This window comes from Leptopilina heterotoma, unplaced genomic scaffold (genome assembly GCF_015476425.1).
Source record: "Leptopilina heterotoma isolate Lh14 unplaced genomic scaffold, ASM1547642v1 Lhet_14, whole genome shotgun sequence".
Taxonomy (NCBI): Eukaryota; Metazoa; Arthropoda; class Insecta; order Hymenoptera; family Figitidae; genus Leptopilina; species Leptopilina heterotoma.
The window spans coordinates 3,324,198-3,344,017 of record NW_025110859.1 but is presented as its reverse complement, the minus strand read 5'-3'; the positions used below and the strand labels follow the sequence as shown (position 1 = coordinate 3,344,017).

The 19,820-nt window shown below is 22.7% G+C and overlaps 2 protein-coding genes across 2 annotated transcripts; both read right to left on the bottom strand.

Moving 5' to 3' along the window:
• Window positions 1-130: 130 nt before the first annotated feature.
• On the bottom strand, window positions 131-11,395 carry LOC122497970 (vesicle-associated membrane protein-associated protein A). Its single transcript, XM_043605415.1, has 6 exons — window positions 11,112-11,395; window positions 9,384-9,539; window positions 9,183-9,292; window positions 6,009-6,188; window positions 5,821-5,928; window positions 131-2,113 (listed from the first exon to the last, which is right to left on the bottom strand). Exons 1-6 carry the CDS (start codon window positions 11,167-11,169, stop codon window positions 1,943-1,945), a joined length of 783 nt encoding a protein of 260 aa, XP_043461350.1. The 5' UTR covers window positions 11,170-11,395; the 3' UTR covers window positions 131-1,942.
• Window positions 11,396-11,659: 264 nt separating this feature from the next.
• Window positions 11,660-18,905, bottom strand: LOC122497969. The gene is made up of 9 exons (XM_043605414.1): window positions 18,733-18,905; window positions 16,415-16,567; window positions 15,906-16,036; window positions 15,687-15,819; window positions 15,233-15,358; window positions 15,077-15,160; window positions 14,802-14,954; window positions 14,530-14,661; window positions 11,660-11,769 (listed from the first exon to the last, which is right to left on the bottom strand). Exons 1-9 carry the CDS (start codon window positions 18,872-18,874, stop codon window positions 11,660-11,662), a joined length of 1,164 nt encoding a protein of 387 aa, XP_043461349.1. The 5' UTR covers window positions 18,875-18,905.
• Between the last annotated feature and the right edge of the window lie 915 nt (window positions 18,906-19,820).

Genomic DNA, 19,820 nt, shown 5'->3' with positions numbered 1-19,820 from the left:
TAATAATAATAATAATAATAATAATTAATAATAATAATAATAATGAAGCTACAAATATTCCGTTTATCGGTCGTACGATGGACCATTGTTTAGTAAATCCTACAGTGAAAGTAAATAATTTTTTAGCGTATTATAGGACAGACGTTTATTCATCAATATTCTGTTCTTGCTGCACGAGAAACATGGAGTCTTATAACACAGTAACAAATAGTCGATCTCGAAGCGAACAGTCACCCGTTAAAAATTCAAGATACTCGTAAATTTGAAGTAAAATCTTCATTATTATATTGTGGCTCTTCGCAACAGGAATCGAAGTAAAATATTGGTTTGTTGTTGAGAAAGATAAAAACAAAAATTACATTATTGAATTTGTTTTTTTCTTACTCTTTTTTTTTAACCAATTTCTCTAGACCAAAACCAAGCAACATTGTCCTAATTAGAATTAGCAATGAAAAACACTTAGTTTCTTTTTTTTTTCGTTTGCTTTTTTTTCACGGATGTTTTATTTTTATTTTTAAATTGAGAGCATAAACTCTTTAATATCTTAATTGTTAAAAGCTCATCTCCGGTACTCTGGTGTACAATCTTGGATGCCAAGTTTGCATCTAAACACAATATCAAAAACACTAGGTGGGTTTGTATTTTTTTTTTTTTTGCCTTTTTAATATTATTACACAATTAAACGGTCCACTGATTGTAAAGACGATACTGGTAACGATGTTCGCACTTTCGAATACAATATTATACTTTCTACAAGTCGAGGACGTAAGTGTTTTTTTTCTTTTATATATCACGTTATTGCACCCGGTTTTCGATTCTATTAACGCACGCACAAAGGGACGATGAAGAAAAAAAAATAATATAAAGAGTTTCGTACAAAAAGAAAAAAAAATATTGACAATAAAAAATAAAAGCTGGTCGGAAAATTACTGTTGCCTCTTAAAGTCTAAGGCACGAATATAAATAAGTTGGTAATTTCTTTGTTTTCCCTCTCTTTTTAAATTATAAATTATCTTCGGTGTTTAAATCCCAAAGAGGCATGCGATTTGACATTGTTTTTTTTCATTTTGTCACTCGAGAAATGCTTTTTATTTGGAAACGTTCTTTATAAGACACTAAAAGATAAATAAATAATTAAAAAAAAAGTACACCGAAGCGTCAAATTCATTTGCCGGAGGCGGACTTCGCTCGCCAAATTTACGTGCACACACCACTACTGTTATAATTGTAGTTTCCCTTCCCCCTTTTGTATATTAGTGAAAATTAAACAATCTAATTTAGGTTTAAAAAGCTTGGCTTGATCCATTTTTTTTATAATAGTTGATTTCGTTCAGTCGTTAAAAACTGTTTTCTTTTTTTTTTTTGGTTTTAAATATCTATTTACAGTAACGCGTGAATAATTCCAATGTCTGATTTTCTTTTTTAAAGTCCATCATCAAAATTCTTCTATCAAAACATTTAATAAGAATCCTAAATTAAAATCCTTAATTAAGACTTTGCCATTGGCGCAATCCTTTTATAAGAGGCCGTGACAAATAATTAAACGTGTGCTAATCAGAAATTTAAGACTTTGCAATATTGTGACAATAATTGTTAATTAAAAACAAGTGTTCCTTTTTTTCTAACATCTGTATAGGTTTTTTTTACGGTCCTTAGAAAAGGATTCGTCCCTTCGCTTCTATGCACCATTATGCGCTAATCTAGTGAATGATCTTTTTTTTGTTTAAAATTATGTAGACTGTTCTACAATTAGACGTTTAATGGAAATATTTATTTATGAACATTTTGAATAACGAGTTTAAATTGTTTAGCGGTTTCACAGTGATGGCGCCATGTGGCAAGGAGATTTCTGGTTTTTTTTTTTTTTTTGGTTTTTTTTATGTTTTTTTAGGCTAAGAAAAAAATGGGGGAAGGGCGTGCTGTTGTGTAAGGCAAAGACTGTTCAAATCAATTTTCCCAAAAGATAACCAACTATAACCATAGCGACTGCAATAGCTACACTTGTAAACGTTGGAGAAAGCTGAGGATTCATTTGCAATGATCCTCCCGTTGAATGATGATCTGATACAAGACTGTCCTTGTCTTTTGCAGTTTTCCACTTCAATAACTCCTCCTGTTTAAAGAAAGAAGAAAAATTTTAGAAAACTTTTTTTTTAAATCGATAAAATAAGAAATTAAAATATGTACGTTTAAAAAAGATAAAAATTTTAGAAAGTTTTCAGGGCGGTCACAAGTTTTAGTTTATCAATTTCCCTGACAATTTATTGACATTAAAATTATTTTCCCTGACAAAATTTTTTTTGTACAGGAAAATATGAATGTCTACGGAAAATTAGTAAAATTTATGAATTTTAATAATTTCTAAAAATTACAATTATAATCCTTCCTGAATTCAATTATTTTCTACAATTTTCAACGAAACTTCATCTCTGAATCAATTAATTTAAATAATTTTCCAAAAGTTCTCTAGAAGAACTTTTTTTTTCTTAAGTTATTAAGGTATAAAATGTATAATTCTTAAAGAATTCTAATATTAAAAACAGGACCATGATTTCTCAAAAATTTTAATAAGTCCAAAAAGTAAGTAAGTAAGTAAGTAAGTAGATATTGTTTTCTCCAAAATGTGAAAAATAATTTTAAAATGTTATTATTTTTGTATTTATTTGGATTTTTGGAAAATTACTATTACTATTACTATTCAAAAAGATTTTTATTATAAATATATTTGAAAAATTTAGGTAATTATGTTAAAAAATTATTCAAAAACAATTTTTGAAAGATTTTTTTATACCTAGTTATTTTTTGCATTATAAAAATGAAAATAAGTTGCACTTTTTTTTTACTAAAAATTGTGGTATTTTATTGCAATGTTTGGAAGAAAAGTAAAAAAAGTCACAATTTTTAAAATAAGTCGAAAAAAGTCTCAATTTTCCCTGACTTTACTGACAAAAATTTTATTTCCCTGACATTTCCCTGACTTGATTTTTTCATGATTTTCAAAAAAGTTTTTGATTGTTTCTCTTATTTTAATAACTTTAATTCCAAGTTTTTTTTGTAAAATTCAATTATTTTCGAAAATCAAAACATTTTTTCAACAGTTTTCACACATTTCTTCAAAAACATGAATTTTTTTTAAATTGTAGTAAAACTCTCCAAAATACATATTAAAATTAATTTCTACATAATTTGTAGAAAAAATTAAAACCTTCTGCAATTTCTTTACTTTTAAAAATTGCAACTGTAATTCTTCCAATATGTAATTATTATATACAATTTTTAACTCAAATTACTCAAAAGTTTTTTCAAATGAATATTTAAATAAAATTAAAATTCTAAATCAGTGTTGAATTTTTAAAAATTAAGTTTTTGAAATTTAATTACATTTAAATTTCAAATAATAAAATAAAATAAATAAAATTTAAATTCTAAATCAATTGAATTCTCAAAAATTAAGTTTTTGAAATTAATCTTTTGAAATTTACAGAGTGTCTACTATTTTCGTTCAACAAAATTCCCGGCTTTGTCCTAATTTTTTCCGGTTTTCTTTCTCATCAAATTTAAATTTATTTGATTTCGAACATAAATAAATCTACAAATGGCTTCCAAAATTTTTATTAGAATTTTTATGAATAATTAAATTCTTTTGATGAGTTTCAATAAATTTTTTGAAAATAATGTTTTTTTTAATAATTTTAATTAAAATATTTGGAAAATAATTGAATTAAACAAAGAATTTTTTCAATCTTTTAAAATAATCTTGTCTGTTCATAATTATAATTGAAAATTTGATTAATTGAATTTTATTAAAATGTATTGTTACTAATTAAATATCTGCAAAGAATTTTACTATTTATAAAAGTAATTGAATCCTTCAAAAGAATGTTATTATTTATGAAAATAATTAAATGTTTGCGTAGAATTTTATTAAAGTTTTTGAAAATAATTGAATTATTTTTTAGAATTTTATGGAAATTTTTGAAAATAATTGAATTCTTGTGAAGAATTTTTTTCAAAAATAATATTCAAAAGAATTTAGTAAATCTGAAGAATTTTGCTATTTATGGAAATAATTGAATTCTTATGAGAAGAATTTTTTTACAGTTTCTAGAAATAATTGAATTCTATCGACGAATTTTAATAAAATTTTTAAGAATAATTATGTTTTTCGAGGAATTTGATTAAAATAATTGTATTAAAAACAATTGAAATTCTGCAATTGAAAAACTTAACTTAACTTCGCACTAAGAAACATGAATATATTTTCTTAATAAAATTCTTTTCTAATTAAATTATTATTTTTAATAATTTTTCAGAAAGTTCTTTGATAATTAAATTATTCAAAAAAGAAAAAGAAACTTCGTTAAAATTACAATTGTTTTCAATTCATGTTTACAAAATATTGATTGTTTGAAAATGTTTCAATTAAATAAATGTTCAAAAAATCAAAGATTTACCAATAAATAACTAATTTAAAAAAAATTTGAATCAACATTTTTCAAAGAATTGCATTTTCTAAAAATTTAAATCATCCAAAATTCAATTCTTTGAAAATTTAAATTTAAAACCCTTTGAAACTTAATTATTTCTAAAAATTTCGACCGTAATTCTTTGAATATTCAATTATTTTCTAGAATTTTTCTAAATGAATATTATTTTTAATAATTAGCGAATAGTTCTTTAAGAATTGAATATTATTTTGAAAAGAAATCGAAAATTTTATTTTATATTCGAAAAATTCAACTAATTTCAAAACTCACTTTCAATCGAAATATTTTTGAAAATTTGAATTGTTTAGAATTTTGAGATTTGCTTGTTTCCAAAAATTTCCACTATACATCTCTTTCAGAATTTTTTATTATAATTTCTCTCTAAATCAATAATTTCTAGTACTCTAGTTATTTTTCACATTTAGAAAATCAAAATAAATATTATTTTATGCGAAAAAAATTGTTCTTTTTTAATATATGAGGAGAAAAAGTCGAAATAGTTGTATTTTTCGAAAATAAGTCTAAAAAAATTGCATTTTTTGAAAATAATTGAAAAAATCCAAAAAGTTTTTAGTCGAGGCCTGTGTATTGTATTCTTTTTCGTATCAAATAATTTTCCTTCTGAAATATTTCAAGAAAACAAATTTTGTTATCTCAAAAAAATTTTTTATTCTCATCATCATCATCATCATGAAAATGGTGATCGAATTTATTGAACCGTCTTATTGTTTCAATTTGAGAAAGAAAAAAAAATCAGAGACTCAATAATATTGTGAATGAATTCCATAAGAGACATATACGATGCACAAATCGATTCTATCACGAGTGCCCAATGCGAACAATAAGAATAAGGGCACGTGTCAATGATGTGACTATCGAACTTTCCTTAAAGAAAAAATTATTATGCAAAAACACCTTAGGTGATTTTTCTCATATACATATTCCAATATCTAGACAGCAAAATTTCTTTTCTATTTCTCGCTTTTTTCTTGCAAGATTTCAATATTTTTTCATTTTATCCAAACGGAATAATATTTTTGTGTTTATAATTCCTTTCTTTTTCTTACAAAATACAAATATAATAATTAATAACACCAACTTTTTCTTTCCTTTTCTTTCTCAAAAACTTCCCACTATTTTAAAAACGAAAAAATTGAAAATGAACTTTCATTTTTCAGAAATTAAATTTACCTTCAAATAATTTGAATTTACAGTCAAAATAAAATATTGTTGCATTATTTTTGCAAAATGTTTTTTGAACTTGAAATTCATGAATTAATTTATTAAAACTTGAGAAAAAGTAAAAAGAGAATTGCAAAAATTATAAATTTACCCTCATTAGGAGATTCTCTTGGATAAGGTTGCTTTGCTGTACCCTAAGCTGTTGCACTTCTTGCGCTGCTTTCATTAACGTCTCGTCAGCTTCCCCTTCGCTGAGAAGCTGTAAAACAAATTTCTTTTGTTATTTTCCGAGAATATTCGAGAGGAACATTACCAAAAAAAAAGGAGAAAATTGCTCACCTTGGGTGAAGTTTTAGCAGTGTCGCCAGTTCCTTTATTTTTTCCATCGGTCGCAGTTGTATCAGTTTTAGTTGTCGTACCAGTTGGTGTACCTTTAGTCGTTGATGATGAATTTACAGGATTTTCAAATACGCATTTCAATTTTGAGTCCATTAACTGATTTGGATTCATATCCCTCCACTGTGAATTTCAAGAAAGATTTTGTTTATTTTAAATATATTTTTGTTTCCTAATTTATTTTAATTTATTTTCTTCTTTTCTTGTTCAGGGTTTTCAGACAAAATTTTTACTTTTTCCCTGACCCTAAAGAATATTCTGATTCATTCTAAAAATTATTAGATATTCAAAAACAAAAGTTCTATTTACTTATTTACGAATTTCTTTAATTGAAAAATTATTCGGAAACATCAGTAACTTCTTTTTTAAATAAATTTTTAATCAATATTATTTTTCCATAGAAATTAGGATTTTCAAAAGTTTCAAATTCAAACCTTTCTGAAAATCAATAACTTATAGGAATATTATTTCAAAGCATGAAAAAATCGAGTCAATTATTCGAAAATTCATTCTTAAATCAATTTTTATTAGAAAATTCTACGAAAATTCAATTATTTAAATTCAAAAATAAATGATTTATTGAATAATTGAATTCTTTTGATGAATTTTAATAAAATTTTGAAGAATAATTACATTTTCGAGGAATTCGATTAAAATTGTATTAAAAATAATACAATTCGTTGGAAGAATTCAAATATTATCATAAATAATAACATTTTTTCTAGGATTTAAATTATTTTTAATACAATTTTAAATGAATTCCTTGAAAAATTGTAATTAATTTTAAACATTTTTTGCAAGAATTCAATTATATTTCACAAATAATAAAATTCTTCGATGAAATTCAAAAATTTTCAAAATCTACTAAGTTAATAAAATTTCTCAAAAGAATTCAATGGTTTTCATAAATAATAGAATTCTTCACAGGATTTCAATTATTTAAAAGAAATGTAATAAATATCGTTGCAAGAATTCAATTGTTTTCCTAAATAATACAATATTTTTCACATGATTTCAATTATTTTCATAAATAATAAAATTCTTCACAGGATTTCAATTATTTAAAAAAAAATGTAATAAAATTCGTTGCAAGAATTTAATTATTTTCATAAATAATAAAATTCTTCACGGGATTTCAATTATTTAAAAAAATGGAATAAAATTCTTCTCAGGATTTCAATTATTTTTAAAAAATGTAATAAAAGTTGGTTGCAAGACTTCAATTATTTTCCTAAATAATAAAATTCTTCTCAGGATTTCAATTATTTTTAATAAAATTTTAAGAAAATTCTTCGAACAAAATAAATGAACAATTATCAGTTATTTTAAATTTTTTATCTGAAATTAATTTTTAAAACAATTTTTATTAGAAAATTCTATGAGAATTCAATTATTTAAATACAAAAATTAAAAAATTATTGAATAAATGAATTTTTTTCAAAATCGAATTCTCATAAAGAATTTTATCAACAAATTTTTGAAATAATCGAATTTTTTCGACGAATTTTAATAAAATTTTCAAGAAGAATAACATTTTTCGAAAAATTTGGTTAAAATTGTATTAAAAATTATTGAAATTCTATGTTGAGTTTTTTTATTTATGAAAATAATTGAATAGTTTTGAAAATAATGAAAATAATTTAAATAGTTGAATTTCTGTGAAATGTTTATTATTTATAAAAATAATTGAATTTTCGAGAAGAATTTTATTATTTTTAAAGATAATTGAAATCTTGACTAGAATTTTTTTTTAATTTTTGAACAAAATCGAATTTTTGCAAACATTTATAACTTCTCTAAAATACAATTTTTTTAGTGTTTTTAACTAAAATTCTTCTATAAATCCATGATTTTTAATAATTAATTAAATATTTATATATATTAAAAAATAAAATAAAACTAATTATGAATCTTGCAAATTTAATTTTTTCCAGTACTTTAATATAAATCCCTGAATTTTTCCTGAATTCCCTGATTTCCCTGACCTGTGGCAACCCTGACAGTTTTATTATTTTTAAAAATAATTGAATTATTGCGAAAAATTTTTTAAAAAATTTGTAAATAATTGAAATCCTGGGAAATTTTTTATTATGTATGAAAATAATTAAATGTTTGCATAGAATTTTATTAAATTTTTGTTAAATAATTGAATATCAGCGAAGATTTTTGCATTTTATAAAGATAATTGAAATCATGACAAGAATTTTTTTTTAATTTTTGAAAATAATTGAATTTCTGAAAAGAATTTTATTATTCTTGAAAATAATTTTATTCTCGTAATTAATATTGTTATTTATGAAAATAATTGAATTTTGCAAAGAATTTTACTAAAATTCTTGAAAACAATTGAATTTCTGGGAAGAAATTTGATATTTATCAAAATAATTGATTTGTTTCTAAGAATTGAGTTAAAATTTTGGAAATTATATTAAATACTTTACCCGTTAACTTCTTGAATAAATAAATAAAGAAATACATATTAAGAAATTCAACACTAATTTCAACAGTATTGAAATTAAAATATTTAAAAATAATTGAATTTCGGAGAAAAATTTTATTATTTATAAAGATAATTGAAATTTTTTCCATACAAATGAAAAAAAAATGAAATTTTTTTCCACAATTCAATATTTTTAGTATTTTTAACTAAAATTCTTCTATAAATCTATTATTTCTAATAATTAATTAAATATATATATATATTAAAAAATGTAACTAATTTCAGAAGAATTTGAATTATTAAAATTTTTGAAAAATCTAAGTTCATTAAAATTTCTAATTAAATTCATTAAAAATTGAAATTTTGTAAAATTTAGAATTAAAACCTTTTGAAGTTTATCTATTTATGAAAATAATAATGCAACTCCTCCAAAATTTAATTAATTTTGAAATATTTAAGTAAAATTATTCATCAAATAATTTTATGATAGCTCTTCAAGAATTAAGTTATTTAAAAAGAAATTATTGTGAGAAATAGAAAAAACAAAAATAACAAAAATTCAGTTTTTTTTATGAATTTTAAAAATTCAATTTTTTCCAGTACTTTTACTAAAAATCCCTGATTTTCCTGACCTGTGGCAACCCTGTTATTAATAATTGAAAATAAATAATACGTACCACGTCCTGTAGATAGTCATCAGTGTCTCCTTCAGGAGCTATTACAGACTGTACCATAAACTTGTGCTTACTCTTTTCTGTTGGATCAAAGTCGTACGGTTGTAAGCTAACTGCAAAAAAGAAAGGAAGAAAAAAAAGTCAATAAATTTTTGAATTATAAAATAAAAAGACTTATTTTTTTTCTCATAATTAACGCTGTACCTGCTATTTCAATTATTTCTTTTGGTTTCAAAGCTCCAGAATTGGGTCTCACGCAATACCTCTTTGGAGCAGTTGTCTTTATTTTAAAATAAACTTTGTGAGTTGAAGGATTAGTGAGTTTCATATATGATGTAACAGGAGCTCCAGTAAAAGGTCCTAGGGATAAGAAATTATTGAGAAATTAAAATCAAAGAAATAATCAAGAAATAATCAATCAATAAGATATCAATATTTACAATATTTTATACGTATTTATACTTTCCTTGACAAATCATAGCCCATTTAAAAAGCAAAAGGCGACAATTAAAAGAGAGAAAAAAAATCTGATACGTAACCTTGCTAATATTCTTCTTCTTCTTTTTTTTTTTTACAGTAAAGATCGTGACTTATGAAAAAAGAAGGCTCACACAAGATAAATTCATATCGTCATGTTAAGACTATGTATTATGAAAGCGATATTAAATTATCATCTTGTCAGTCTAAAAAACATTTTTCTTGGCAGAATTAATTTAGATATTAAATTAATTTATTTCTGACGAAAATATAATTATTTAATTTCTATTCGTATTGATTAATATTATAACTAGAAAATATGCTTTGTCATTTTAAATGAATAACACAACGGTGCAAAGGGCATATTGAGCACCTGAAAATTGAATATATTTTCAGGTATCTGATAAAAAATATAAACATTTAACTAAAGAGGTTATTTTTTTAGATTAGATATGCAACAATAAGTTCCGTCCTTTATATTGGAAAATATCTAAAGAATACATGGATTAATATTTAATTTCATAAATATAAGTCAACTTCAATTTATTTCATTCGAATAAATATTAATCTCATTTTCTCTCTATTTGTTAGAATCTGTTTTCTCTATATTTGTTAGAATTTTCCTAAAATCCAATCACTTTACGAATTTTGACATATTCTCGAAAGGAATGAAATAAAATGTCTCTATATGAAATAAAAGAACCAATACAGTTACATCACTTGGACTTATTAAGATCAATGTAAATGAAAACCTACAGAAGTCTAGTGAGTAAAAATTTTTCATTTTAAAGTAAAATTGTATGAATTGTATAAATATTTTTCTCTAAAATGGATGCTGGTGTGGCTATCAATAAACGAAACATTTTGGGCGTTCAAAATTGAAGCAATATTTATGAATGAAAAAATTACAATAGTAATTTTCTCATTCGTTTACAAATCAATGTAAACATGTGTAAAGTAAAAAATGAACATTACTCCTGTCTGGAAAATCGTGTAAAAGAGAATCATTAACACACATTGTGAATTATATATAAAAGGAAAAATTACACGATGCAAAGATATATATTCTTTTCGAGAAGAGAAAAAAAATAGAATTAGATAATAAACACGTTGTTAAGTTTTTTGACAGCAACCATTTGACAACGTCATCTCGTGTTCCAGTGAATCGCCCCTCAAAATCGTCGTTGTTCGGGGATGATCCGGTAAGTTAAAATTTTTATCATCACCTTTGGTGGCGAGAGCGCGCGATTCTCATACATACAGAAAGGTGACGACTTTGCGGGTATTTTGTGATGATGATGGAATATAAAACTCGCGGTAAATTAAAGGCGCGATTTCGCCGACAAGGACGCGTGAAAAGAAAAATGAAAGGCGAAAAAATGATGGATAACCGATGGCTGATTATAAATTAATGATAATGAAAGCATGCAAAATACGTTAAAATAAAAATCATACCCCTGAATCGCAGTTCATTCTGCGGTTCGATAATTAAAATCTGTTCTGGCTTCGACATCCTACACCTTGCACCCTTATGACTTCGTTTACACAGAAAGTCGTCACCCTCGAACAGCAATTATTGTCTTCTATTTTCACTTTGGTCTTGACAGGTTATTTGACGCACTAATTTTTTCTTTTCCACTGCCGCTAAACTCACGCAAACTCGCACCACGATTCCAGTTTTCTGGGATTCCGTTGAACTAATTCTGATTTTAACTCTAATTACGCATGCGTCATGACGGATATCACCAGAAGCTCTTTTACAAAAAGTTACGTCAGAACTTCATTTAGCACTGCTCTCATCATATTCACTACTGTTGATGCATTTTCAAATCGCGAAAATATTCACCGCCATCTTGTTTTCCATGACAGTTCCAACCAATCAGAGTTCGGGAATTTTTTTTGGACAAATTTCTACCCGCGAAAATTTGAATGTTATTTAAACAAAAGAATTTAATTCATTTTATTTTTTTTCTTTATTTATTTTACAAAACAAATTCTAATAATTACACGGCACAAGTTTGTTGTTTGTAATTTAACGAAAATCCTTTGCTTTGAACTTTGCCCATAAAATTATCGTTAGTGACAACATAAAGTGCGAAAGGTTTTAGACTACCTGAAAAAGAAATTATTTATTATTTAATTTATTTATTTACTAGCAATAAATTTTAAAATTAATAGAATTTAAAAATTTTCTAATTTAAATTTTTGTTGAAAACACTAAAAAAATTTAATTTTTGAGAAATTACAAATAATTGCAGAAATTCAAATATTTTCAAAAAAAATAAAAAATAAAATTCTTCTCCAAAGATCAATTATTTTCATAAATGTCAAAAAAATTCTTGTCACAAATACAATTATTTTCAAAAATGTTTTTAATTTCAATGATTTTTAATATCTACTATATTAATAAAATTTCCCAAAAAGAATTCAATTATTTAAAAAAATTGTTAATAAAATTTTATGCAAACATTTAATTATTTTCAAAAATAATAAATATTTCACAGGAATTCAATTATTTTCATAAAAAAATTAATTCCTGCGGAAAATCCTGTTCCAAAAATAAAATTAAAAATAGAAATTTTTCTTCTTTTTCTAAAACAAAATAATAATTTTGTTAAAAAAAATTGTGATTCCCAGTAAACGAAAACTAATTGAAATGAATTAAAAAGAATTCACAAAGAGCTTTCGTGAATCCCGCTTTGTGACAAATACGAATTGGAGCCATGATGCAATTTTCCTGAATTCGTGAAACTGTATTGAACTTCCGAACCTTCTATCCGTACCAATTCACTGGACAAATTTTGAGCCTTTAATTTTTTTTCAATTCGTTAGCACGAATTCAATGCATTCCTTGGCCATTTCTTTCGAATGCGAATTCGTTTGGACAAATTGGTACATATTGAATTAAATTCAATTGAATATACAAAGAGCTTGAGTGAATCCCGCTTTGTGATAAATACGAATTGGAGCCTACCAAAAATGTTAATTCATTTCAATTCATTTGAATTAGTTTTTTTTTACTGGGTTCATAAACAAAAATAATGCAAAATAAATAAATTTCTTAATCACAATTGTTTAACAATTTTCTAATTTTGTTTAGAAGTAAAGAAGAAAAATCCGTTAGAAAATTCTCTGCATTCATTTGTTTGTTTTGAAAATTAATTTTGTGGGTTATTGTCATTTTTTTTAATGTCAAAAAAACCAAAAAATCTCGTTTTATTCACTTCACAAAATTGAAAAAAATCCCATTCCATATTTTTTATTTTCCTGACTTTTTTCTAATTTTCATCAAAAATATTTACTTTTTTCTTATCCTGCTAATAAATTGAATTCCTGCTGCGAATTTTATTATTCATGCGAAAGAATTTAAAATATATTTATAAAAAATAATTTAATTCTTGCGAAGAATTTTATAAAAAATTTTAAATAATTCATTTCTTTCGAATAATTTTATGCAAATTCTAATTTAAATAATTGAATTGATGAAAATTTTTATTATTCATGAAAAAAATTCAATTCTTACGAAAATTTTTAGAAACCATTTTTTTAATAATTGAATTCTGTTTGAAAATTTTATGAAAATAGTAGATATTGAAAATCATTGAATTGCGAAAAGTTTTTAAAGATATAATTAAATTTTACAAAGAATTCTATTAAAAATTTTGGCAATAATTGAATGTCTGTGGGAAATTTTATTAAATTTTTTTGAAAATAATTATTCAATTCTTCCAAAAAATATTTAAAAAAAACATTTTTTTAAATAATTGATTTTTTCGAGGAATTGAAATTAAGTTTTTATGAATAATTACATTTTTTGAGCAATCCCTGTAAAATTGTATTACAAATAATTGAAATCCTGCTGTGAATTTTATTATTTATGAAAATAATTGAATAGTTTCGAAGAATTTTATTTTAATTCTCAAAAATAATTGAATTACAGAGAAAAATTTTATTATTTTTGAAAATAATTGAATTATTGCGGAAAAGTTTATTAAAATGTTTAAAAAGAATTGAATTTCTGTGAAAAATTTAATTATTTTTGAAAGTAATTGAATTCTTTATAAGAATTTTATGAACATTGTTTTAAATAATTAATTTTTTTGAAATATAATTATGAAAATTTTATTAGTTTAAATAATTGAATTCTTGTGGAAAACTTTATTTGTGAAAATAACTGAATTTTTCGATTATTAATTTAAAATAGTAGTAAAAATAATTGAAATAATTCTTCGATGAGTTTTATTATTTATGAAAATAATTAAATTCATGCTTAGAATTTAATCAAAAATTTTTTTAGAAAATTGAATTTACATGAAAAATTTTATTATTAGTGAAAGTAATTGAATTATTGTGAAAAATAAATTGCATAAAATTTTGTTAAATAATTGATTTTTTCGAAATTTTTTTGAAAAATAGCGAATTAAAAGTAGTGGAAATTCTCTAAAAAAAATATTATTTATATTCTTTGTTCAGAAAGTTGAATATAAAATAATTTTTTTATCTTTTATCTATTTTTCAGAATAATTAAAATTTTCGTAATGAAGATTATTTTTAATTTAGGAATCAAATAACAATTTTTGCGAAATTTAATTTTCCCAGTACAAGAAAGTTTAATTATTTTCAATTTTGAAAATCGGATGTCAAATTTGAAATTAGTATTAAAATTTGTTAAAGTTTTTTATATACTAAGAGTTTAAAAATATAATATAATTTGAAAATTTAATTCTAATTAGTTTTTCAGTTATTATGTGTCATAATAAGTATTTCTTTAAAAATTACTTAAATTAAAATGACTGGAAATTGTTTACAATAAATAGTGCAATACAACAATAATTTGGCTAGTTAATTAATTAATTGAAAAATTTCTACTTACTGGATTTAGTGACAAATTTAGTTCCACAAAATCTGTCAGCTTTTAAAGCTGTTCCCGTTTCGTCATAAGGATTTGGTACAATAACAAAATCTTTATCACAATCTGAACCAGATTCAGCGCCTACATTTGGATCTGAAATAAATTTATTGGTTAATAAAAAAAATAATTTTTCAACATTAATTTTCTTTTTGAGCAAAAAAAAGAAAAATTGATATATATATATATATATATATATATATATATATATATATATATATATATATATATTTTACCTGGATCATTAACAGGTATTGCTCCAAGATTTCCAGTGACTAAAAATGAATTTGTCTTGGATTCAGACCATTCAATACTGCAATATCCTAAAGCCATTCTTATACAAACACCGTACATTAAATTAGCCATTTGTCGTGATCCAACTGATTGAGCTAAAAAAATTATTATTTTTAATTTTCAATTATTTTCAATTATTAACTTTTTTTTGAAATTAATTAATTTAATTATTAAATTTTGGCAAATTTTTTATAAAATGAGTTAAGAAATTAAAAACCTCTAGTATTTACAAGACTCCCATAATTGAAACTCATTATTGTGTCTGAAATGCCGGTATAATATTGCAAGCATCCTGATGGAGCTGAAAAAGAGGGGAAAAAATTATTTTTTAAAATTATATAATAAATTAATTTAAAAAACAATAAATAAATACCTCTTAATGAAGAATCGCAAGCAATTTGTTGTATTTTAAAATTCCATCGTCGATCATCAAAACTAAAATCTGCATTCGTGTGAATTGAAATCGTTATTGGATTATCGGCATTAAAATCAACATAAACTGCAAGAATTTTCTTTTTAATTATATATTTTATTAAAATTAATTAAATAGTGATATACTTTTATTTTTAATAAATTTTTCCACTTATTATTTTAAAGAAATTAATTTTCTAGTACTTTCTTTTAATTCGATTCAAATGAATTAATTTTACTAAATTTTTTTCTATTTTGATTTTAAATCATTTCAATAAATTAAACAATTAATTAAATAATTAAATATAAATTATTATAAAGAATAAAACTTTAATGAAATCTTTTTCTCTTTCAATTTTTGGATTTTTGCAAATAATTAATTTAAATACACAAATATTTAAATTATGAATAATTACCATGCTGATTAGTATTCTCGCCACAAAGTCTTGGAACTTTGGATGATCCTCCAGAAATTAATACAACATCTTTATCACAAGTTCCATTTGCATTTGGTTGAGCGAGTCGTAAATCAATAAAATCTATACGTAACTGTAAAACAAAAAAAAATATTTTTAATTATTTTTTTTTTATTTCTTTATTTCTGAATTTTTTTTGTCATTTAAATAAATTATTACCTGACAAATATTTGAATTACATCTGGAAACAGAAATCGAACACTGCTCCCCACCCAAATATCTCGTAGGATATTCCGAATTTATAAAATACGTATTATTAATATTTGTCGTCGATCCACAAGTTTTTTCGACTATAAAAATATTTTTTTCAAATTACAGTTTTCTAATCAATTTTTATTTAATTAATTTAAACAATTTTAATAATTATTTTTGTAATATTATTAATGCAAAATTTAATTTATCTGTATAATTTACACATTTTTTATTTTTATACATAATTGTAAATTGTAAAATAAAAAAATATAAAAATTATTATTAAAAAAATTATTACCTACAAATTGTAATTATTATTGTACAATTTATTAATAGTTATATTTTTTTTTCGTTTGGGAAAAATTAGTAAAAATTAAATAATTTAATTAAAAAATAATAAAAGATTTAGTAAAAAAAATTTTTTTCAATTTCAAGTGAGTAAAAAATTTTTAAAATTGTATTAAAATAATACTTACAAACACAACAAACACCCAAACCATTTGCACACGATCCAGAATCGACACCTTTCATATTTACACATTCTCGTTTTGTAAAACATGTTCCACTTAAAGTATGACTTCCGGTACACTCTGAATTTGCAAATCGTACTACACTAAAAAATGGAAAAACTGAAAAAAAAAATTAATTTGCCATTTTTTTCTTTTTTTTTTTGCAAATAAAATTCATCCTCCGAGGGATGTGCACAAAATAATTTCTTCAATATTTTTCTATAAGCAAAATTTTCAAATTTTAATTATTCAACAATTTTATTTAATTAATTTATTAATTTAATCAAAAACTTAATACAAATTCAATCAATTAAAAAAAAAACGTTAGGAAAAATAATATTTTAATTAAAAAGAAATTAAATTGAAAATTAATTCATTCAGAAATATTGTATACTCATTAATTTCTTCTTTTACAGGGTTGCCACAAATATTTAATTTTATTTTTCCCTGAATTTTCCCTGATTTCCAGACAAAATTCTCACTTTTTCCCTGACCCTAAAAAATATTCTGATTCACTCTAAAAATTATTAGAAACTCAAAAAAATGTTCTATTACATTTATTTACAAATTTCATTAATTGTAAAATTATTCAAAAACATCAATAATTTCTTTTTTAAATAAATATTTAATCATTATTATTTTTCCGTAGGAATTAAAATTTTTCAATACATTCAAATTCGAACCTTTTTGCAATTAAACAATAATTTGTTTGTTATAAATTAAATTACCATGAAATTTTTCAAAAAAAAATTTTATTATTTACAAAAATCCTAATAAAATCCTTCGCAAGAATTCAATTATTTTTAAAAAGTAGTAAATTTTCTCAAAAAAATTCAATTATTTGAAAAAATTGTAATAAAATTCAATTCAATTATTTAAATTAAAAAATAAATTATTTCTTAAATAATTGAATGTTTGTTAAAATTGAATTCTCATAAAGAATTTTATCAACAAATTTTTAAATAATTCAATTATTTTGACAAATTTTAATGAAATTTTGAAGAGTAATTACATTTATCGAGGAATTTGATTAAAATATTATATCAAAAATTAATTAAAATCCTGTGATAAGTTTGATTATTTATGAAAATAATTAAAACTTTTCCAAAAAATTTTATTCAAGTTTTTAAAAATAATTGAATTTTGAAGAAGAATTTTATTAATTATAACAATAATTGAAATTTTGACGAGAATTTAAAAAAAATTTTTTTAAATAATTGAATAATAAAGAATTTTATTATTTATAAAGATAATTGAAATTTTGCCAAGAATTTTTTTTAAATTTTTGAACATAATTGAATTTTTGCGAAGAATTTTATTCCTTTTGAAAATAATTTAACTCTTCCAACGAATTTTATTCAAGTTTATAAAAATAACTGGATTTCGGTGAAGAATTTTACTATTTCTAAAAATAATTGAATTCTTGAAAAGAACTTTGTTAAATTTTTTTTAAATAATTGAATTCATGCGACGAATTTTATAAAAATCTTTTTAAATAATTGATATTTTTCGAAAAATTTTTTTAAAATTTTTTATATTAAATAATTGAATTCATGTGAAAATTTTATTATTTATAAAAATAATTGTATTATTTCAAAGAAATTTATTAAAAATTTTATAAATTATTGAATTCCTGTGAAATTTTGCCAAGAATTTTATTAGAGTTTTTAAAAATAATTGAATTTCGTAGAAGAATTGTATTATTTATAAAGATAATTGAAATTTTGACGAGAATTTTTAAAAAAATTTTGAACTTAATTGAATTTTGGAGAAGAATTTTATTATTTTTAAAAATATAATTGAAATGACCAAAATTTTTAAAAATTTTTGAACATAATTGAATTTCTGCGAAAAATTTTATTACTTTTGAAAATAATTGAATTTCTGGAATTATTTGTAACTTTTTCAAAATTCAATTTTTTTTAGTATTTTTAACTAAAATTTTTTTATCAATCTAGTATTTATGAAAATTGTAAATATTATTTATTAAATAATTTATAAGTAATTAGTAATAATTTTATGATAGTTCTTGAAAAATTAACATTAAGTCATTTGAAAAGAAATTATTGTAAGTTATAGAAAAAATTGAAGGTTTTGGTATTAAAATTCGTGGTAATTTCATAGTTTACGAGGCAAACAAAAAAAAACATCAAAATTTAGAGTTTTTTCATGAATTTTTAAAATTCAATTTTTTCCAGTATACTTTTACTAAAAATCCCTGACTTTGCCCTGACTTCCCTGACCTGTGGCAACCCTGTTTTAGAATTTATAAATAAAAAACTCACATTTTCCTTGACGATATGAACGTGAAATTTCATTTGGAAAAAATGCATCATCCCCCGGTGAATTTTCATTTTTAAATATATTCTGACCCGTTGTAATTGCAATTATTGCAATGAAAATTAAAACTAAAAATGCGTCGAACATATCTAGAAATGAATCTGAACATTTGAGTCTTTTTCCGTTAATACACACTTGAAAGATTGACTAACGGAATTTATTTGCACAATAATAATCATGTTTAGCTTCTTCTTGAAAAAATTCGACGTTCGCTAATTAAGTAGTTGTAGTGTTCTTTAAATATTTTACCGCTATATTTTTATTTGTTGATTTTACACAATTAGATGCAGTGATAAAAATGATATTGTTTTTTATTCATAAACGAATAAATATTCATTCATTTTTCCCTGTTGGCATTATAAGAAACATTATCGAAAGAAGTTTTTTTAATTAACAAGACAATTATTAATTCGCAACATGAAAAAAAATTTTGAATTTTCGTACAACTAGAGTCAAGTTGAAAATTGATTATCAGAAACAAATCTGATTGGTCGACGGTGCCATGTTGAATGTAAAGGCGCTCTCACAGCTAGTAGGCAGCATACAAATTTGAATTTACTATCTCTTTCACTCTAATTGATTTTCTCTCTTACTCCAATTACTGCCTGCGCAGGCAGGCAGAGCTGTGAAGAGCTCCATAAAACAGCAGCCAATAGAATTGTCCCTTTTTCGCGCGAAAGTTTAAATTTAAATAACTATTTAAAATTGTCGAAATGTTAATTTTTGTATTATTTATAAAGTTTATAAATTCTTTCCCGAAGTTTTAAAAAATACTATACTATTATTTTAAATTCTAAAAGAAAAATTGATCTAAAAGTAAAGAATATACGGGAAACATGACATTATTCAAAAGTAAGGTTATGTTTGCAACCGAACACAAGGAGAAAAAAACGCTTTTTCTGATTAAAATTACACTCGTTATAATTTTTTCCCCAACTTGTAAAGCTTGTAAATAAAATACTTAAAAGGGAAAATAGTATTTAGAATAAAAAAAAAGTAGACCGGCTTTTCACTGTAATGTGCTGCCTCTATA

Bases quoted from the DNA above. Each gene is read 5' to 3' on its own strand.
- LOC122497970 (XM_043605415.1), bottom strand. From the start codon at position 11,169: ATGTCGAAGCCAGAACAGATTTTAATTATCGAACCGCAGAATGAACTG. The intron at 5,929-6,008 runs GTGAGCAATTTT...TTTGTTTTACAG, and splicing joins CTGCTAAAACTTCACCCAAG to CTTCTCAGCGAAGGGGAAGC. The intron at 2,114-5,820 runs GTAAATTTATAA...TTCTTTAAACAG, and splicing joins AAGAGAATCTCCTAATGAGG to GAGGAGTTATTGAAGTGGAA.
- LOC122497969 (XM_043605414.1), bottom strand. From the start codon at position 18,874: ATGTTCGACGCATTTTTAGTTTTAATTTTCATTGCAATAATTGCAATT. The intron at 15,820-15,905 runs GTAATAATTTAT...TTTGTTTTACAG, and splicing joins GTAATTCAAATATTTGTCAG to TTACGTATAGATTTTATTGA. The intron at 15,359-15,686 runs GTAATTATTCAT...AAATTCTTGCAG, and splicing joins CGAGAATACTAATCAGCATG to TTTATGTTGATTTTAATGCC.